This window comes from Triticum aestivum, chromosome 1B (assembly GCF_018294505.1).
Source record: "Triticum aestivum cultivar Chinese Spring chromosome 1B, IWGSC CS RefSeq v2.1, whole genome shotgun sequence".
In the NCBI taxonomy this organism is placed as follows: domain Eukaryota; kingdom Viridiplantae; phylum Streptophyta; class Magnoliopsida; order Poales; family Poaceae; genus Triticum; species Triticum aestivum.
In genome coordinates, this window is record NC_057795.1 from 446,482,523 (window position 1) to 446,505,218 (window position 22,696).

The following is a 22,696-nucleotide window of genomic DNA, read 5'->3' on the forward strand; positions in this document are numbered from 1 at the left end:
TACAAAAATCCTATGGGTATGTCTCCGTATAAAATGGTTTATGGAAAAGCATGTCATTTACCTCTCGAACTAGAACATAAGGCATATTGGGCTATTAAGGAGCTCAACTATGATTTGAAACTTGCCGGGGAGAAGAGGTTATTTGACATTAGCTCACTTGATGAATGGAGAACCCAAGCTTATGAAAATGCCAAGTTGCTTAAAGAAAAAGTTAAAAGGTGGCATGAAAAAAGGATACAAAAGCGTGAGTTTAATATAGGTGATTATGTATTGCTATACAACTCTCGTTTAAGATTTTTTGCAGGAAAACTTCTCTCCAAATGGGATGGTCCTTATGTTATCGAGGAAGTCTATCGTTCCTGTGCCATAAAAATCAACAACTTCGAAGGCACAAATCCGAAGGTGGTAAACGGTCAAAGGATCAAACAATATATCTCAGGTAATCATATAAATGTTGAAACTAATATTATTGAAACCGTAACCCTGGAGGAGTACATAAGGGACACTTTCCAGAACGTTCCAGACTCCGAAAAGGAATAGGTATGTGGTACGGTAAGTAAACCGACTCCAAAACAATTTTAAGGCAATATTTCTCCGTTTTGGAACATTTAGAAAAATAGAAAAATAAGTAGCAGTCCGGGGAGGACACGAGGGTAGAGGGCGCGCCCTACCCCCCTAGGTGCGCCCCCTACCTCGTGAGCACCTTGTGTGCCATCCGGACTCCGTTTCCTTGCACGATACGTATTTTGGTCAGTAAAAATTCATTATATATACTCCCGAAGGTTTTGACTCTCGTATCACGCAAATCTCCCCTGTTCTTGTTTCGAGCTGTTTTTTTGATAGGTCTAGAGCACCATGACTTCTCCCTCCTCGAACAACAAAGACAAGGATGCTTGGCTATTGAAGATAGAGTTGAAAGAGAAGAACCAGAAGAAATCAACAAGGATGAAGGGATCAAGAAGACCATGGAGGTTCAAGCTCCGGTGGTGAAAGAAGAAGACATCCCTCAACCTTTACCTAACCTTTTTACTCCAACAGAGCTTGAAGACTTCAAGATGATTGAGTTAGACCACATACAAAACAAGTATCTCACACAGGAGAATATTTTGCTGAAGGATCATATTGCTGGGCTTAAGGGCATTATCCGCAAATTGGAGGAGCTTTTACTCTCGATGTGAGATTATCCACCGTCTTCATCACCACCTCCATCACCTCCGAGGACATAATCACATGGGTATGGGCACTCCCCTTGGCAACTGCCAAGCTTGGGGGCATTTCCCTGGTATCATATCACCATCACAACTCCTATCTTTGCCGTTTTTCTTAGTTCGATCCTATTAGTAGTATTTTGATTTAGTGGAATAAAGTCATGGCATGATCTAGTTTTGAGTTTTGCTTTATGATCCTTCTTTGTAATCGTGTCCATGAGCTATATAATAAATATTAGTGTTGAGTCAAGGGCTTGAGTATTTTGCCATGATCTTGGGTGATTAGAAGGAAAAAAAAGAATCAAAGAGTTCATATTGATCTTATTGAAAGTAATGACTTCACATAGAAAGAATACAATGCTTAAAAGTTGTTGGGAGTTGACAAATATAGCTTTGGTCATCATTGCAATTAATAGGAAGTAATGAGGAAAGAGGGGTTTCACATATAGATATATTATCATTGACATCTTTTATGATTGGGAGCACTCATTAAAATATGACATGCTAAAGAGTTGATGTTGGACAAGGAAGACAACATAATGAGTTATGTTTTCTTATATCTGAGATAAAGTATGTTGTCATGGTTCCTCTACCGTGTTGAGCTTGCCTTTCCCCCTCATGCTAACCAAATTCTCAGCACCAAGTAGAAATACTACTTGTGCTTCCAAATACCCTTTAACCAGTTTTGCCATGAGAGTCCACCATATCTACCTATGGATTGAGTAAGATCCTTCAAGTAAGTTGTCATCGGTGCAAGCAATAAAAATTGCTCTCTAAATATGCATGATTTATTAGTGCGGAGAAAATAAACTTTGCACGAACTTTTTGTGGACGCAATAAAAGCGACGGACTGCATAATAAAGGTTCACATACAAGGGGCAATGTAAAGTGACGTTCTTTTGCATTAAGATTTTGTGCATCAACCCTAAATGCGCATGACAACCTCTGCTTCCCTCTGCGAAGGGCCTATCTTTTATTATTATCCTCTACCTTATGCAAGAGTCACGGTGATCTTCACCCTTCCTTTTTCATTTTATCCTTTGGCAAGCTCAGCATGTTGGAAAGAACATGATATATATATCTAATTGGATGTGGGGGAGCATGAATTCTTATTGTTGACATTACCCTTGAGGTAAAAGGTTGTGGGGCAAAAACTATAAGCCCCTCTCTTTCTCTGTGTCCGATTAAAACTCCGTACCCACAAGTATCGCGTGAGTGTTAGCAATTATGAAGGACTAAGTGATAGTTGAGTATGTGGAGTTGCTTTTAAGCTCTGACATAGGCTCTTTACGATGTTATGATAAATTGCAATTGTTTCAATGACAGAGGGTATAATTTGATGGTGCTCAATAAGGTTTCCGATTCATACTTTGGCTTTGTGAAAAGATTATCACTTGAACATGAGTAACCATATGACAAAATTTATATATGTTGCTGTTATGAAGTAATCATGATGACTTCATGTCCGTATTTTATTTTTTATCGACGCCTCTACCTCTAAACATGAGGACATATTTATTGTTATCGTCTTTTCGCTTGAGGACAAGCGAGGTCTAAGCTTGGGGGAGTTGATACGTCCATTTTGCATCATGCTTTTATATCAATATTTATTGCATTATGGGTTGTTATTTCATGTTTTGTCACAATACTTATGGCTATTCTCTCTTATTTTACAAGGTTTACATGAAGAGGGAGAATGCCGGCAGCTGGAATTCTGGGCTGGAAAAGGAGCAAATATTGAAGGACTATTCTACGCAACTCCAAAAGTCCTGAAACCCCACGGAATACCTTAAAATTAATAAAGAAAAATCGTCGCCAAAGATGAAGGCCAGGGGGCCCACACCCTACTCACGAGGGTGGGGGCACGCCCCCCTACCTCGTGGGCCCCCTGGTGGCTCTCCGACATCCATCTTCTCCCATATGAAGTCTTTCGATGAGAAAAAAATAGCAGAGAACCTTTCGACGAGACTCCGCCGCCACGAGACGGAACCTTGGCGGAACCAATCTAGGGCTCCGGCAGAGCTGTTCTGCCGGGGACACTTCCCTCCGGGAGGGGGAAGTCATCACCATCGTCATCACCAACGCTCCTCTCATCGGGAGAGGGAAATCTCCATCAACATCTTCATCAGCACCATCTCATCTCCAAACCCTAGTTCATCTCTTGTATCCAATTCTTGTCTCCAATTCCGGGATTGGTGCTAGTAGGTTGCTAGTAGTGTTGATTACTCCTTGTAGTTGATGCTAGTTGGTTTATTTGGTGGAAGATCATATGTTCAGATCCTTTATGCACATTATTACGCCTCTGATTATGAACATGAATATGCTTTCTGAGTAGTTACGTTTGTTCCTGAGGACAAGGGAGAAGTCTTGCTATTAGTAGTCATGTGAATTTGGTATTCATTCGATATTTTGATAAGATGTATGTTGTCTAACCTCTAGGGTGTTATGTGAACATCGACTACATAACACTTCACCATTCTTTGGGCCTAGAGGAAGGCATTGGGAAGTAATAAGTAGATGATGGGTTGCTAGAGTGACAGAAGCTTAAACCCTGGTTTATGTGTTGCTTCGTAAGGGGCTGATTTGGATCCATATGTTTCATGCTATGGTTAGGTTTACCTTAATACTTTTGTTGTAGTTGCGGATGCTTGCAATAGTGGTTAATCATAAGTGGGATGCTTGTCCAAGTAAGGGCAGTACCCAAGCACCGGTCCACCCACATATCAAATTATCAAAGTACCGAACGTGAATCATATGAGCGTGATGAAAACTAGCTTGACAATATTCCCATGTGTCCTCGGGAGCACTTTTCCTATTATAAGAGTTTGTCCAGGCTTGTCCTTTGCTACAAAAAGGATTGGGCCACCTTTCTGCACTTTATTTACTTTTGTTATTTGTTACTCTTTACAATTTATCCTGTCACAAAACTATCTGTTACCACTTATTTCAGTACTTGCAGAGAATACCTTGCTGAAAACCGCTTATCATTTCCTTCTGCTCCTCGTTGGGTTCGACACTCTTACTTATCGAAAGGACTACGATAGATCCCCTATACTTGTGGGTCATTAATATGTCATCGTTGGTCTTCTTCTTGTTGATGTTGAACAGTCAAGACCTTGGAGACAACAAGAGCGGGGCTCGTATCTTCATCACAAAAGACTTAATCATCTTCATCCTTATTCACGCGCCGGTGCATGGCCACTTGCTCAAGAGCTTCCATCTCCTCATCACTCATGGAGTCGTAGGTGCCATCGTCATTGAGGATCATGGTGCGCTTGTTGGTGCATTCATAGGACTTGTGGCCTCGGCCGCCGCAAGTGAAACACTTAAAGGAGCTTGTCTTGATGGTCTCATCGGTCGGAGTAGATGACGAAGCACGCGGCTTGAAGTTGCTTGTAGTAGGAGGAAGACGACTTGAACTTGCCGAAGTTTTCTTGTAACTTGACTTGTCATCGTTGCTTGGAGAAGGCTTGGTTGATGTCGAAGTTGGAGTAGTTGTTGAAGCTTGGTTATTGGAGAAGCCGTAGGTCTTGGACGAGTACTTGGCATACTTGAAGTCATCTTGCACTTGACGTTCCGCCTTTGTAGCTTGATGCACGAGCTCAATGAGGTTGGAGTAGGGTTGGAAGTCGGCGATCTTCTTGATGGGATGATTGAGTCCATTCAAGAATCATGCCATTGTTTGCTCATCATCTTCCATGACATTGGCTTGAATCATGGCTATCTCCATTTCCTTGTAGTATTCTTCAACACTCTTTGTTCCTTGCTTGAGGAGTTGTAGCTTCTTGAAGAGATCGCGGTTGTAGTAGGTTGGCACAAAACGTGCTCGCATGACTTCCTTCATTTGAGCCCAAGTGGTGATTGGAGGTTCACCTCTTGCTTGTCGGCGCTCAAGGACTTGTTCCCATCATATGAGCACATAGTCTTGGAACTCAAGTGATACCATAGCGATCTTCTTCTCTTCCTCATAGTTGTGCAAACGAAAGATTTTGTCGACCTTCAATGCCCATGAGAGGTATTCTTCCGGATAATTGCTTCCATTGAACTTGGGCATCGTGAATTTGAGCTTGCCATAGCGTTACTCTTCGTTGTGTTATTGGCGATGGTGATGATGACACCCTTGACGTGGAGGGTAATCATCCTCATGTTGCTCTTGGCGTGGAGGAAGTCCATGATCAACTTGCTCTTGTTGAACTTGAGGTTGAGGTGGGGCTTGACGAGCTTGTGAAGGAGCTTGAGGAACTTGACGTTGCATGCACGGTTGGTAGTTCCTCTCTTGGATTTCTTCTCAAAGGGCTTCCTCTTGATTGTGCCATTCGCGATTGCGGTTGGCGATGGCTCGACTTGATTCTTGAAGGGCACGTTGCGCCTCAAGAGCTTGCGCTTCTCGTTGTTGTTGTTGAAGACGTTGGGCCTCGGCGTCTTGTTCCTCTTGGTGTAGACGCGCTCGTTCTTCCTCTTGGCGACGTAGTCGTTGTCACTCTTGAGCTTGAGCAAAAGCGACTTGGTTTGAGTGTGGACGAGGAACTTGCTCATCGACTTGCTCTTGTGAATGCTTGTCGTGTAGCGGATTGCGAGATGCATGACGGCCTTGATGCGTGGCTCGTCGAAGAGTGTTCGATGACGGTGTACTTGAGCCGGAGAAGGAGTCGTCGGAGTATCGACTTGAGTGGCTCCGTCTTGAGTATGAAGAAGTTGAAGGAGGCCGGTTCACCAACAAGGCTCGGATCTCATCCATTCTTGCATCATTCTCTTGCTTGTGCGTGTCGAGTTTGTTGTCGAAGTAGTCTTGTGTACGTTGCTCAAAGAGTCGCAAATGGGTGACCAGGTTGTCGATGCGGTCGTTCATTACTTGTTGCTCTTGATGCAACGCTCGTTGTGCACCAAAGAGGTGGCTCTTGGTGACGTATGATGACATGTCGTCGTCTTGCTCGATGAAGAGTGGGTTGGTAGAAGTACTCGGCCTATCCATCATTCCAAGAAAAAATGTGAGTGGTCGAAGAAGAAGAACTTATACCAATGTACCTTGACCGCTATTGATGATGAATCAAGTTCACTCAAATGCGGACAATGAAATAGCATATTGGTACCAATTCTTGTCGGTTCTCACACCTACACAAGTAAAAGCTTATGGTGGAGCTTGGTTAGGATGGTGGCACAAGATTTGATGCAATAGTAAGTGAGCTTCAATAATGTTGGAAATGATTCACAAATTTGCAAATGCAACAAGTAGACCAAGCAAGTAGGGGTACATGGGAACACACGCACAAATAGATAGATGGGATTGTGCAAACCAAAATTGAGCCAAAATGTGGAATCCACGGAAATACTCTTGTTGCACAATACACGAGAGACGCTAGCACGATTGCACAATAGGCGGATACGGAACTTGTGCACAACCTACTAGGCAAAAATGCAACGATCTTGATCCCAAGTATGCTATATGTATGGTATTTCGGTGCTATGATCCAAGATGATCCGATATGACAATCTTAATGTAATATGATGCTATGGTTCTTGCTCATAAGCTATTTTCTTATCTTTCCTCTTTGCTTAAAAACTTGGCTGGCTCTTTCACTTGTGAGCTCTTTTCTTATGCGAAACTTCACGAACCAAGATAGCAATTGTGTATGCGATGAAAACTTTGTGACACACAAGTTGATGCCAAGATATGCACCACTATGTTATGGTATGTATGCTATGGTGTATGATCACTAATGTGCACAAGTCACGTTGCTGGCAATACTCAATGGCTAGTCTCGATGGGTAAGCTACGCAAAAGTAAGGCCATTTGGGTATCAATGCAATTGCAAGGTATGACAAAGATGTCATCGAAGTTACCGTCCTTGGCGATGATGAGACCCTTGCGAAGATGAGCGCAGTGATGATGATGTCGAACCGTACCTATATAGCCGAAACACAATAGGACACGGGAGCCACACTCAAAATCTCAAAGACCAAAATGTGCCAAAATCGTCATAGGAGGTATTGGGGAGGATGGTGGTGTATGTGGGTTTGGAATATGTGGTGGAAGGTGGGGATGTGGTGGTGGCCGAATTGAAAAATTCAGTTTCGTCAGAGTTTCACAGACGTCCGGGAGGTCACGGTCGTCCGGTCGTCGGACGTCCGGCAGGGTCCGGTCGTCCGGTGCCTGGGCGAAATTCAGGCACAGGATGAACTGCGCGATTTCGGGGGGGGGGGAGATGGTGAGGTCGAAATCGAGCGGATTGGTGGATGGAAAAGGGTGGAGAGGGTGGGGAAAGCTAGATCCACACGTAGCAACTCAAATCCATGGACCAAATCCAACAAAATCTCAACTCACCAAGAAATCAGAAAAAAATTGGGGCTATTTTTGGTGGGGAATTTTCGGATTTAGGAAGAAATCAACAAAATCAAGCTAGAAAACAAAGGGTAGGACTCCAAAAACGTGATCAACGTAGCTCATGATACCAAGATGATGTAGGGCAAAACCCTATGTGGACGATCTTTCACGTTTGGAGTGGATCCTACGGGGAACACGATGGATGCGCGGAAAACACAAGGGAGAACGCGGGAGAAACGAGAGAATCACTAAACCGACAAGTAATCGATCACACAAGGGCTAGATCATCGAAAGCATAAGGTAACACATGATCCAAAATTAACAAGGGGAGGATACAAAGGGAACCATTCTTCTCCGTGAGGAGGTCTTGATTGTCTTCCCTTGAAGGGGTCTTGAATCCGCTTGGGGGATCTTCTCCGAAGAGGTCGTGAGCTCCGAGGAGAAGTAACCAAGTGGATGAGCAAGGCTCTCAGACAAAATATGAGCTAAACTATTGCTAAACCTAGCTAGGAGGTGGGAGATACCTATTTATAGTCGTAGTGCAAATGGGAGTCAAAGTGAAGGGGTACAAGGGCTCTAGCCTGTGGCTGCGGTCACTCAGGTGTCGGACGTCCGGAAGACGCCGGTCGTCCGGAGCTTCGGGACGGTCCAGACGTCCGTAGATGTCGGACTTCCGTAATTTCGGCTCGGGTGCTGGTCGCTCAGTCGTCCGGTGGCTTCGGTCTTCCGCTAATTTCCTCTCGGGTGCCCAGCTGCCGAACGTCCGGAGGGTGTCGGTCGTCCGTGGTTCTGGGAGTCGTCGGACGTCCGGGCCGGGCCGGTCGTCCGTGGCCTGTAGCTCTGTCCTGTCTTCCTTCCCTCGCTGTAGCATCTCCCAGGGCTCGGACGTCAGGGACCGGCCGGTCGTCCGGTGCCTGTAGCTTCACAAATGGTCTTCTTCTTGATGTCCATGCTTGGAGTCCTTGCCACCTTGGCCATTGGGTGTAGCTGTCCCGTGGCTCTCCACCAAGTACCTGATCACACAGAGTGTCCATGTGAGGTAGTAGCCAAGTCTCGTGAGTAGAGAGAGGAAGTTCGGAGAGGAGCGAGTTCACCTTATCTTCAATAGCCTTTGCTCTAGCTCTTGTCATGGGTCCAAGTGGTGTTGAGAGAGATGTAGGTACGTCCATGGGGATAAGCAAGGAATGCTCCGCATCATTACCCGAGGGATAATATTTAGCTCTAAGAACTTGACCACATAAGTTTTCAGGATTCTGGATCAGCTGCCAACTTGCCGCAAAAGGAGTGCTTGATTAAATAATCACATATCTCATAAACTAATTCCTCCTTGTTCTTCCGTCTATCCCAAGCAATCAAACGGAGTCAGGTGAATAAGTTCCCTGTTTGCGCACTCTCCCGTGGAGGTAAATAAGTTCCCTGTTTGCTACTCCCTTCATAATGTAAGGCGTTTTTTGACACTACACTAAGAAAAAAAAACGCGTTACATTGTGGGACGGAGGGAGTAGAAGATTGTTTGATATGGTGTTAACAACTATTTTTTTTTCGACAGAGGGTGGTGTCGATAACTGCTTCCGCAGTCATTTGTTTCACAAACATATATTTTGACTGTTAGATGTCTCAGCATTTCAGTTTTCTTGGCGTCTGGCTTTCTTGCCGACGATGTTTCTGGTTTTACACTCGTGCCACTTTGTTTCTCCTGTGCTTCCAATATCATTTTCAGCTATACGTATAGGATTGTCTACTTCTGCCTCAAAAGGAATAAGGAAAGAAAACAATTTCTGGAAAAGGAAAGAAAAAAAAGTATCAAAGGGCTCCCATTGGCCAAAAATAACAGAAATTTGATGATCCATTACTCCACCAATACGTAAGAACCACGAGGTGACATAACAAGCACGTGCCGATAAATTACTCAAAAAGACTTTCGCGCCATTTTATATATAAAGCAACGACCAGAAAACATACCGGTGCAAACACATGCCACCATCACACACAACACACACACCCAAGGTAAGGTACAAAGATGCCGGGCACCGACACACCACCCCAACTACCACCAAGCAAACTACATATGCACCAAGAAGAACCGCTTGGAGCCGACGGAGACCTCCACCATGAGCTAGCCACCGAGGAGAGGTGAGCCGGACAACGACAAGGCATGGACTCCAACACGGTGCCTCCAAGAAGAGCACAACAAGTGAGTACCGCCAGTGTCTGATCCCGAAGATCAAGTTTTCACCTAGAGCATCAAGAAGGGAGTGGGAACAACTGCGATGGAGCCTTCAAGAAGGAAATGACGTCCACAGATGCCACCGCCGCTGGCTAGGTAGGAAACCAGGGAAGTAATGCATCCTGGTGCTCACACCCCTCTGTCGCACCCAAGCGATGCCGAACACCAACAACCATGCTACCCTCGTGGCCATGCCTGCCCACCCTCACGTGAGACACCCCCGAGACCAACCAAAGGCATCAACTTTGGTCTAAAAGGCGGCTCCCAACCGACGGAGCAGCAGCAGATGCCCCGCCTCGAATATCGCCGGAACTGCGTCAACACACACTTGGCCGAGGAAAGAGGAGGGAGGGAGCGAATGCATCCATGACCGGCACACCCTATGTAGGTGACGGATGGCCCGACCATGTGGACGCCTTCCATCCTTGTAGCCTACCTCCTCGCCGGAGACCCCCTGTGTCGCCCCACCACAGCAACTGGCGCAGATCCACACGAGACCACCAATGACCTTCGTCCACCAGCAAGGGGTACCAAATCGACCATCGCCATCAGTCAAAAGTGCTCACTAGAGGCATCAACTCGCTCCGCCTGACCATCCGCCGGAACCGATTGGAGCCCGGCCAGCACGCCCGCCAGATCCACCGCTGCTGGGCTGTCACCCCCACCAGCCGGCGCCGACGTAAGGGTGGCCGCCCGCAGCCCAGGTCGCCCACGACCCACACCGCTGGGTGGACAGACTTGGAGCAGCCGCCGCCGTCTTCTACCAAGCGTGCACCACCACGCCCACATCCATGGGCCAGATCCGGACCTAGCACATACTCCCTTCATCCGAAAAAGCTTGTCCCTCAAATAGATGTATCTAGGGACAAGTTTTTTCGGACGGAAGGAGTACACCGTGGGTGGCCATCGTGCTGCAGAAGTGCAGAGTGCAGACTTTTGTCAGCGAATTATAGGGGTTGCCGTTGAGTGTCTAAATCAGCAGTGCTGAGGCTGTCCATACCGTGTTCTGTTCGGTATATGTTGGTTCCAGCCGGCCTCATTTTGCCTTACAACATCAAGAATGTTCAGACACAGTTATAAATATATGGGATTCTCAAAGAATGATTTGATTGGTTGTAAATCGCCATTTCGTCGACACTGCTGGTGTTACCCTGTCCATCATGTTGGCTGTTGAATTTGAGAACTGCAGTCTGTTTAAAGTACATTTGAATTAAAAGTTTCAGCTCCTCTGTTCCTAAATAAAATATGTTTGACAGTTCAATTTAAACTGCAAAATCTTCTTACATTTAGAAATAGAGCTACTCCCTCTGATCTATATTACTTGTCGCTCACTTAATACAACTTCTAGTAAGTATTTTTTTAGATTAACTAAGTAGTACCTGTTCTGCCTTTCTGAACGCTATTTTCCTTTCAAACGCTGAAGTTCTCGCAGTTGCAGAACAACATGCAACGTGTTGTGACCTAGTTTTGTTCAGCAACATGTTGGACACAGTCCCGTTACAGCCGGCCTCAATTTGCCTTGCACGGCAATAATTTCTTCCTCCTACTTTTTTCACCTCACTTGAACGATGCAAATTGCTCGCATTGCTCAAAAAAAAATAATCGATCCTGGCTTTCATACCAGCCAGTGAGCTGCTAGAAAAACCGGCACAGAGCATACCATTGCAACACAGAGAAAGTGGAAAACGCAAGTTTAAACAAAATAGAGAAATATTTTTCGAATGATAGGTTTGAACAACAATTGAGAAAACTTTACTACATCTCATTCGTCCACAACAATTAACAACTTCAACGGATTCATGCATACATCGGACCACTGACTTAACATCAGAAAGGGACTAGACAAGAATCAATTTTTATCCTGTATACATTTGAGGGACTATTTGAAATGGGTTTAAGTTTTGTGTGGGCATTGGTATTCAGTTCAAAACCAAATTAAATACCTACACCCACATAAAAATACACCCATTCTAAACATGCCCTGGGGTATGAATGAACACTCTCCATCTTTTTCATGTGCGCAGGAGTTCAACCTACATCATGCTTATATGGAGTTCTTTCTAGTCGACGAATATGCTGCTGCGATGAGAGCAGCCCCCACCCCGGAACCCTCCTCCACCACTTTAAGAACGACAGTGGCTGCGATCTCCTCCCCAAGGATCTCCAATACGGCTTCATTCAGATATTCTCTGAATAATGAATATTCTTGGTAGAGGCCGCCCTCGATTGCAATGACTGATCTCTTTGGTACACCCGCTATACTTCGGACTCTGGTGGTGCCACAAAGCGTTCCATCACGACCAAGTTTTTGTAGTATTGCAACAATTCCAGCTGCCGCTAGGCGTGCGGCTCTTTGGGTGATGATGTCGCACACTCTCTGCACCAGTCTGCGAGTCTTCAGAGGAACATTGTGTATCTGTACAACGTAGTGGAAACATTAGAACTAGTCGAAGGACCATCGAACATGTTTTTGCACATCTAACTTATCCACTGTCCTGTGAGAACTAACCTTCAGATGTTCTTCCAGTATTCTTCCGACTTCCTTCAAGTCAAGAGAATCATCCTCACGGATAGCAGATAGACATGGAGTGCTGCATGAGAATATAAGAAGTATCAAAATTTCTATCACTATGTGGAAGATGTTCTTGTTATTTTCTGTTGAGGAAGTGCAAGATGTTCATTGTTATTTTCTGTTGAGGAAATCAGACAAACATATTTGTTAAAGCATACGTCTGAAATGTGCAGCGCAAGCTAAATATAACAACCCTCAGTGGAAATATATTTTAGTGATTAAATCTATAAAGATTTTCGAATATGAAACATCATTATAAGCAATCATCCAATGTCTACAAATTTAACTTATCAAGTAATGCAGATTATTTGCATAATAGTACTATAGAATATAAGCATATGTTGTTACCAGAGATTTATTGTAACGAACATGGAACAACTCCAAAATGAAACAGATCATTGGCGATTCAAACTAATTAGAAACAAGATAGACACTATGCTTAGTGAACAACAAACAGATACAGTAATGTAGCAAAAGACACAAAGCAATAGGTAATGGGAGAGCAAAGGAGGACCATTACAGGCTAGCATATACTTATAAAAAGATGAAACTCATGGGCACTAGCACCCATGGTTTATTGATATAGGAGAAGCATCCCTTGTGAGAAACCAGAAATTCATCCCCGACGTGGCTCGAACCCTGGTTGCTGGAGACGCCACTGCGTTCCCTTGCCACTAGGACCATTACAGGCTAGCATATACTTATAAGAAAACCACATCTTAGGGACAGGAGAAAACATCAAAATTAGGAATGACTTCCAAGGTTGTAGAAACAGGGTAAGGATTAAGGACTAGTTATCACCAAAAGATATTCATTTGCTAAGGCATACATATATTCAAAAGAAACGAGTGCCTAGTATGAAGGTACCTTAAGATGAAAGGGATAGCTAAACCATCAACATCAGTACCAAATACATCCGATTCTTGAGCCATTTTATGGAACACCAGTCTTGCAATCTCCCCAAGATACACACCCGATATCATTTTCTCAAAACCCTAATGTGGTTAAATGTCATCAATTCATAACTATCATAAGCTATTCCAAAAGAGAAAGTTGATCATGACGAGTTACCTGGTCATAGTAATTTGGTGTCTCATTATAGAAGCATATGTCATAAGGAGTTAATGGTATTTGCGGAGGACGGAAGCTCCCCCATTCCACATTTACAACCTGATGAACACGGTTAAATGATCAGAATTTCTATGCAGCAATGAAATTTCAAAACGAAATCGATCAACTACAGCAAAAAAGTAGTTCCACACAAAATAAATAAGTGAAGTAAGATACCGTTTGTCCGGAGTTAGTAAGAAGGCGCTGGCATTTTGTGATTGCCTCATTACGTTCAATATAGCAAGCATTGGTGCCAGCTCCAATAATCACCGCAGCTATTGTATCCTCATCATAATAATGCCCCATAGCTAGTGTGCCCACGGTATTATTCATCTAAAATTTGAACATCAAATGAAACAATCAGCCAAAAGAGGCATATATTCTGATATACTAATGAATAATATTGCACACACCGTACTTATAAGCCAACATACCAATGCATTGACCTTCAAATTTAGTCCATTCCTTTCAAGTGCTTCGTTTAAGCACTGAGCAACATCTTGCCCAATCTGATTATCCAGAAGTAAAAGGAACCAGGGTTGAAAAATAAAATGGAATCAACTACAAATATAATACTTAAGAAAAATATTGATGCAATGTGTTATGTAGCATTTATCATGAGAAAAACAAAACTAATTAGTGTCGTAATTGCATCACATTCACAATAATAAACCTGCCAAACAACAGGTCATTTCAATGTTTCCTGAAAGCCCGTTGTTAACATACACTATTGTGATGTATCAAATGAACCAAGATATTCAAATTTCTCGAGACAACACATCACAAGGCCTGATATGTGCTAGTTGAAATATGAATGTGTTGTTATCGTCTAGCACTAGTGCACCACGTAAGAAATATGGCGCTGATGAATGATACTAACATCAGCTCAAGCTTTCACATCGGGCACATCACTCAAACTGAATGCATGCGATGAAAAAAGAACAATGCAAGGTGTAGTTTTCTTTAACTTACAGCCTCTTCAATTGAAAATTCTTTAGTCCACCGTATTAAGGACCCAGAGGCTATGGAAAATTGTCTCATTGGAAAAGAAAATGTAAAACCAAGTGCCCTTCCTTCGTCCCCCTCTCTTTCAATGAAATTCTTTAGTGTCGAGGCAATGGAATTGAAAAAATCCTGCAAAGAGAAGAAAAACTCACATACAGAAACGCCAACTAGTAGGGAAGCAGAAACAAAATGTAAAAACATACCTCGCTTGTGCCTTCCATCAATTCTTTTTTGACCGGTTGATGCTCGATCTTTTGATTAATGATTGTGGACCCTGCACCAAGTTCCACTTTCAAGAACCTAAAGCCCGTTCCTCCAATATCAACGGCGTAATATATGCCTTCTTCACTCCTGGTCGCATGCACAATATGAACTACCGTAAGACAATTGTACGACAGGGTATATACAGTAAACTTGTCAGCCTATGCGAAGTAATAAGGATTGCATTATGGACAAAAAGACCATTCTGCAAATCACGATTCTGCAAACTAAGATGACAATGAAGCGTGACATAGAAGAAGGAACGAATAGGAGGAGGAAGGGCATCGGCATATACCCATCCGGGAGCAAGTCGACGCAGGTGTGCAGCATCCGGACCTTGCTGGCGTCCTCGGACGCGAGCCCAGCGAACATCTCGACAGCCAGGGAGTTGACGACCCGCTCCAGCCGCTCCGTGGGCGTGGCGAAGCTCTCCTCTACGTCACGCAGCACCGCCATGGCCCGGAGCCAGCGCCTCCAGGCCACCACCCTCTGCGCCACCATCGCCGTCGCTAATGCGCACGTCACCGCCGCGCAGCCAGCCGCCGCGGCCACCCGGAGCCACCCCGCTCCCCCCATCCCTCCACACGCCGCGCTCAATCACACACCACTTACCGATCGACCGCGCCCTGTCCGGCGCGCCCCACCTCACAGCCCGCGTACTAGGTGCTCGGCGATATGGCTAGCCCCGTGAGCAGTCCCGTGAGGCGATGGCCGGCAGGAGCTCTGGAGGGACGTAGGTGGGGAAGCAGCGAGAGATGCTGCAAGAGGAGAATGCGGCGAGGACTAAATAGGCGAAGCGAGGGGGGCGAGGATTTATGAGGAATTGGCGGTCACGTCCGCTTCCTTCCACGAAAATAAATAATAAATACGTCCAATCTTCGTCTTCCATAAATCAGAAGATTTCCATAGGCAACAATAAATAGCGACCAATGAATTGTGTCTCTGCTGCAAAATCTTTGAGTATATCTGTTGCAATTTTAGCAGTAAATAAATATATATGTTTGACGCAATACAATATTTTAGATATATATTACTACCTGCTATATATCTTGCATTAATGTTGTATAACTAGTGGCTGTCATTACTGCATCCATGCATTTGACTATCTATATGGCTCACAATTAATGATATTGTCAGGACCCCGACTCAATGCCACATCGATCTAGCATGTAACACCTCATATCACTTTGCGGCCTCACGCACGGTATTCCCACGGGTGTCGCCTTACCTTTGCCCGGGACGGTTTGCGCCTTTTGGCACACGTATATGATAGTGTCGCTAGCATCCATATGATAAGGAGCCCGGGCTGACATGGCTAGTCGTAAACCCAAAGTGGCACAGACTTACAGGGACAGGCATCCATGACCCAGCATCGAACGTGTCGGTCATCAGCGAGTGAATCTAGGCTGTAGCACTGGGCTAGCAGGACTCTGGTGAATCGGGCTGTAGCGGGCTAACAGGACTCCGGTATTCATCGCGTGACATTTCCCTGAAGGGACAGACACAGGAACGAAGAAGGACACATGCCGGCCAGCCTAAGTGTTCCGGAGCAGTAGCAAGCTACCATGGCTCGGTGGAAACACTAGGAGACATTTCCCGGTAAGAGAGGCTACTAAAGATAAACAACTAGATAGTCAGATCCCACACATACCAAGCATTTCAATAACATACACACAATATGCTCGATATGTGCAAATACAACATGGCATCACAACATGACTCTACGACTCAAGTATTTATTCATTAGGCTCCGAGGAGCGAGATATTACAAACATGGGTCTCATGACCCAACATTCAGAGCATACAAATCAAACACAAGCGGAAGCTATCATGTCTGAGTACAGACATCTATAAATGAAAAGGCTGAGAAGCCTGACTATCTACCAGATCCTGCCGAGGCACAAGATCGTAGCTGAGGTAACAAGCTAAACGTCGAAGTCCACGTGGAACTACTAGCGAGACCGAAGTCTCTCTGCAAAAACATAAAATAGGCAAACGTGAGTACAAATGTACCCAGCAAGACTTACATCAGAACTAACTACATATGCATCATTATCAACAAAGGGGATGGTGGGGTTTAACTGCAGCAAGCCAGCTTTGACTCGGTGGCTATCCTGAACTACGACTGCAAGCAACTCTTTTGAGGTGGCGCACACGAGTCCACATATTCACCATATCAATACACCACTATGGATCCGCTCCCGTCTCCCTACGAGAACGCCATCCATAGCACTCACGCTTATCTTGCGATTTTAAGTATCCACTTTCACTTGTCTATGAACTGTTATAGGCAACCCAGAAGTCCTTTACCGCGGACACGGCTATTCGAATAGATGATGTTAACCCTGCAGGGGTGTACTTCTTCATACATGTTTCCACCACTTAGCGTCTGCACACGACATGTGCTCGGCAGACTTCAAGCGAAAGCCGACGTGGGTGTAGAGCACGACCTACCTAAACACTCAAGTCTCTAGTCCAGGTTTATCGCCTATTCGGGTTCCATCCATGAGGAGATCCGGCCGGAGTTTCGCTCACAGCCCCAAACGATGTGAACAGGGTTCCCGAGACACCAAACGGGCGCCCGGTACACCGTGCCACGTGCCTACCGCATCACAGCCCACCCCTCCGGTCAGCGCTGTCCACGGCCTCCAGCATACTACAAACACCAGAAACTACTTGCAACTCCTGGACAGAGGACAAGGGTGAATAAGAAGTTGAGCGGAGTCATATTTCAGGGCCCAATGTATGGTAGTAGCTGAATCATGGATCACAAACACAGAGCTCAGTTCCTGAGGACGGCTTCAATGAGACAACCCACCATGTACTCCTACATGGCCTCTCACCGCTACCTTTACCAAATCATGTTCACACACTTAGCTCACACAGTAGGACATGTTCACACACCTCTGATTCATTCCCGATGAATCAGACCTGACACAACTCTAAGCAGTAGCAGGCATGACAAACAAGCATGAATGAGTAGGCACATCAGGGCTCAAACAACTCCTACTCATGCTAGTGGGTTTCATCTATTTACTGTGGCAATGACAGGTCATGCAAAGGATAAAGGGGTTCAGCTACCGCAGCAAGTAACAGATGAATCGTTGTTGTCCTAATGCAGTAAAAGAGAGCAGGAGCGAGAGAGTAGGATTGTATCGGAATGAACAAGGGGGTTTTGCTTGCCTGGCACTTTTGAAGATAGCATTGAGTCTTCATCAGTGGCAACGATCACATCGTCGGTACAACGTCTATCGAGGGGGAACAACACCGGCAAACACAGAAGAAACACGATCAATGCAATGCGCAATATGATGCATACTATGACATGGCAATATGAATGTGTTTTGGGCTAATGCACCTAGCTATGATTTAAATGAAGTTGGTTTGAATACATGATTCAAATTCCAACTCCATATATGGTTATTTAAATGCCCTTTATTTGTTTTGTCCAAAACAGAGGACAAACATTGCTCAAACATGCATGAAAATGGTACAGATGGATTCCTTGAATTTTTCTGATAATTTTTCATATATAAATTATTTCATTTGGAGTTACGGTTAATTTTCTATGATTTATTGAAGTTTTAGCTATTTCTGGAATTTTCCTGATTAGTTATAAAATAAACTAAATTCCAGAAAAGGAATATTGCGTCAGCATGGCGTCATGCTGACCTCAGCAAAGTCAACAGGGGCTGGTTCGGGTCAAACTGACCAGTGGGGTCCACTGGTCAGTGACACAGCGCTTGCTGGAGTCACAGACATGTGGGCCGGTCAAAGGCCACGTCAGCGAGGTCAACGCCGACGCGTGGGGCCACTGTGATTAATTTAAACTAAACATGAGTTAAGCTGTGATTAATTAGGGGCGTGGGGTCCATGAGTCAGTGGCCTAGGGGGTTGGTTAGTGTGGGGGGTTAGCTGCTAACGACGGCCACGTCGGATTCGCCAGCGGTTGGACGATGGCGACGACCCAGAGCGGCGGTGGCTCGCCGGAGTTGCGCCAGGGACGACGGATCGACGCGCCAAGGGCACCAGGAGGTGGCCCGTGGCCGCGCGCATCCAGGGGAACCAACGGAAGGGTGCGGGGTGGACGGAGTTCGCCGGAAGCGAGGTTGTGGCGGCGGCCAGAGTTCGGGCGCCGATGAAAACGATGACACGGTGCACGGGAGGATCTACGGTTAGCACCTACGCGTTCTATGAGAGCTCATGAACCCAACGGAGGCACGCACGGGACCAAATGGCCACCGGAGCCTCGTCGGCGATGAGCTCGTGCGGCGGCGTGCTGTCGGGGGAGAGAGGCGCGGCGGCTACGGCATGCTAGAGAGAAAACGGAGAGGGGGAGGATGATCAGAAGCTCACGTGGAGTGCAGTGGTGGCCTCGGCGTGTTCGGGGAAGCTCGAACGGCGACGGGTCGACGATGGAGATCCGCGGCTGCTGACGATGAAGACGACGATGGCGGTGACGTTGCGAGGCTTCCGGAGGGCCGTGGATCGGTGGGGAGGAAGAGGGGGTCGAGGCGGAGCTCCTGAGCTCAGCGGAAGGGCGAGGGGTGGCCGATGGCTATGGATGCGACGGCGGCGCCCTCCGGTGGCTCTCGGTGGTGCTCCAAATCGAGAGAGGGAGAGAGCTAGAGCGAGCAGAGAGAAGGGATAGCGGTCGAGGGGGTCGAGGGCGTCTCCGTGGCGTTGCGGGAGACGTCCAGGGGGAGGAGGAGGCAGCCAGGCAGGGAGGAGGTGACCGGGGCGCGTGGCCGCGCGTGCCGGGCGCGTGCCCGTCCTCCTGGCAGGGAGGAAGACGACAGGGGAGGCCCAGATGGGCTGGGCCGCACAGGAGCTGGGCCGGCTGGGCTGCCAGGTGAGCGCCAAGTAGTTTTCTCTGCTCTCTTTTATTGTTCTGTTTGTTTTATTTTTAAATTTATTTTGCCACTGTTTTGAATTTAAAATAATTCAAACAATGCCAAAAGCTCCTCTGAATATTTTTATTTTGCTAGATGGACTTTTCCAAAAGCTCATAAAATATTTCAGGGGTATTTGAAATTATATTCTAGTTATATGAATATAATTCAAATTCAAATAGCTAATGATTTAAATTCAAAGTCCCAAGATTAAGTCCTTAAAAATGTTCAATATTTTGGTTGGGACCAGAACCCTTTGCCAAAATTATCAAACATTTAAGAAGAGCATTTTGGAACAATGAATGAGATTTTAGGGTTTTTGCCCTTCTTTTATTTAGGGTTTTGAGGCTTCTAAATTCCTCAGTTCAAGTTTCAAAAATTTAAACATGATGCACAGATGGAAGCAAGCATAGGTCAGGCCAGAACTAGGGATGTGACAACTCACCCCCACTAAACAAGAATCTCGTCCCGAGATTCAAGCGTAGGGTAAGATGAAGGGGAAACGCAAACTAACACAATCTTCACGATCCAGGTTGCCCTTCATAAGAACATTGATTCGATCACCATCATTGTCATGATGTCTTGCTCCGAGAACTCCAACCAACATGACAACGAGAGGAGAAGGGAACTCTAGAAGGATCAATCTTCTCGAAGGTCGAACAACTCAGGATTAACTCTCGGAATGAGACATAGCAACATCTCTCGAGCTGAGAGACGAAGCACACATCCATAGGAATGGAGTGAAGCAGATGACGAAGGTTCACTAGGTAGACAACAATTTCACACTTAAAAAGGTGGTAAACGATTGTCAACGTAGCGAGGAGTTGAGTTGCCATGATACCACAACGAGACACCTTAGGAACCGTGACTCATAGATATATCCCCTTAAGTGGCAAAAAGAATTACCTTTGATTCAGAGATCATTGAAACTCTTTAAACCAGCCTAAGGCAATTCTCGAGCGATCGTTTGGAGGGGGTCGGTAGAATGGCATACTCGGACTTGGATGATGTGGATTACCTTGTTGAAGACAACGTAATGGATGATTTTGCTTACCACCGGAAATGGAAGAGACCCGTGGTAGAATGGCACATTGGCGGTGCAAGCTGGGAACAAAATGCAAATGCTGGGAATGATTCTGGTAACTAGGGAAGAATCCAACAACAGAGAGTGAATTCACTGTTTGAAAAGGTCATAGCATTGCCGAGGAAACTGAGAGCACTATACAGTTAATGCCGACGATCAAACCTAGCACTTGCGCGTGCTCTCAAGAACTTGAGCATTTCCATATTTATCAAGGTTTTACCAATATCCATGTCAAGGATTCTGGCAACACAACTTACTACCATGATGAATACTGGTGGAGGATGCAGATGCAAAGGAAGATAACACCTTCTCAGATTTCACCTTAGCGAGGCCAAGGAAACAAAATCTGGATGATCGACCGAGAGACATTTAGCACTCCGCTTCTAATGTTCTCCTTGATGTGCTAGCGTAATCCATAGATAATTATGGTTTGATATCTAGAACATCAAGTAAAAGGTCGGACTTCAGGAGCACAACAATCCATAAGGAATAGCTACGGAGGTAAATCCTGCGAAATCCTTATGGGGAGGTGGCCAACTTCCTCAATCAAGATACTACAATAATTGGTCTTCCGGCTGGGTGTGTTGGCCACGACATCCCCCTTACCAGTTATCGAGGGGCCAATATTATAGTTCTTGGGAAATGTTCCAACCATCATATCTGCCTGAGATTCAGATCTGGTTGGTGTCAGGATATTCCAGACTCATCGAGTCTAGGAAGAAAAATGAAAGTTTGCAACACAAATCGACGGGATGACGTTGCGAGATTCTCGGGGAATGAACTACGATAGCAAGCTCCAAAGCATGAGCTGGTTCTGCTACGCACGTGTGAACACGTTGTTCCAGGCAAACATGATCACATGGTAGTCTTACAATAAAACACTACCGAGTTCTGGTAGGGAACCATCATTGAGGATATCGAAGTTCTTTCATAAGTCCGGATTAGCTCTTATGAAGGAACTCCTTCTCCTTGAACAAATCAATTAGTGGCTTGGGGTGCTACGGAATACATATGGAGTGGAGGTAATTAATCTACCAAACCATAGTATACTTTGCACATGCATGACTGACTTGGGACGATTCCAGAGGAAACAAAACAAACCTTTCTCAACCCATGGCGGCAACTTGCACCAAATGCACATGAATTAGAGGAAGTCACTTCTTCCATCCAAGCATAGGCTTCATGAACGGAACACGAAGCATTGCTTACAAAGTTTCCAACACTAGGTTGATGTTCAACATGAATCATGGGGGAGACAAAATGCTGCTGATAGGCTCAACAGCAACTCATCGGAATTTCCATATCACTGGACTTCCACCATCATGTGAACAAGGTGATAGTATTGGTCAGACCAAAAGATGTAATGGTGTATGCTCGAGGGACAGCCACGAGTAAGACAACATTACGAACATCGTTGGTTCTGATTTGATTTGACGATAGCCCATACTTAAATCAAAGTTTTATAAGACAATAGGTCCAATAACTGATCACAGGGACCAATCGATGAAGATATCATCTTTCTTCAACTAACACACCAACACCAGGATATCTCTTTGAAACGAACTAAGTTAGGTAAGCTTTTATCTTCCAACTCTCCAAGTTGCTGTTCAGCTTAACCATCTAGCTCAGAGGTATCCAACACAGATTCTTGGAGAAGGGGTGGTTTACAGGAATAAACCAACTTGATCACGAACTCAACATAGCGGTCAGGTGACAACCTGGTAATACTTCCGAGAAGATATTTGGAAAGTCACGAACCACCGTTATGTTACTAAGCTCGAGAACAATCTTGCTTTTGAGGGCAAGACGACATGATCAAATGAGTGAGGACTTGAAATAATTCCTAACTCATTGGTTGAGGAGTGCACCAGAAATAGGGACTAGGTAGCACAATCAGTCTTAGGGTGACGATTCAATAATCAACACGCTAAGAATGAGGTTATCGTCCATTTAACTACCAAGCAACAGAGTTGCTAGCAGTATTGATTTCACACGCCATGACTCATTTGTCGGCA

The 22,696-nt window shown here is 45.3% G+C and overlaps 1 protein-coding gene across 1 annotated transcript; it reads right to left on the reverse strand.

Moving 5' to 3' along the window:
* Window positions 1-11,699: 11,699 nt before the first annotated feature.
* On the reverse strand, window positions 11,700-15,452 carry LOC123092442 (hexokinase-10). The gene is made up of 9 exons (XM_044514225.1): window positions 15,001-15,452; window positions 14,648-14,795; window positions 14,412-14,573; window positions 13,874-13,948; window positions 13,617-13,772; window positions 13,401-13,499; window positions 13,197-13,324; window positions 12,267-12,348; window positions 11,700-12,173 (listed from the first exon to the last, which is right to left on the reverse strand). Exons 1-9 carry the CDS (start codon window positions 15,279-15,281, stop codon window positions 11,802-11,804), a joined length of 1,503 nt encoding a protein of 500 aa, XP_044370160.1. The 5' UTR covers window positions 15,282-15,452; the 3' UTR covers window positions 11,700-11,801.
* Between the last annotated feature and the right edge of the window lie 7,244 nt (window positions 15,453-22,696).

Bases quoted from the DNA above. Each gene is read 5' to 3' on its own strand.
- LOC123092442 (XM_044514225.1), bottom strand. From the start codon at position 15,281: ATGGGGGGAGCGGGGTGGCTCCGGGTGGCCGCGGCGGCTGGCTGCGCG. The intron at 14,796-15,000 runs GTATATGCCGAT...GCATGCGACCAG, and splicing joins GTCGACTTGCTCCCGGATGG to GAGTGAAGAAGGCATATATT. The intron at 13,773-13,873 runs GTATGTTGGCTT...TTCAAATTTTAG, and splicing joins ATTTGAAGGTCAATGCATTG to ATGAATAATACCGTGGGCAC.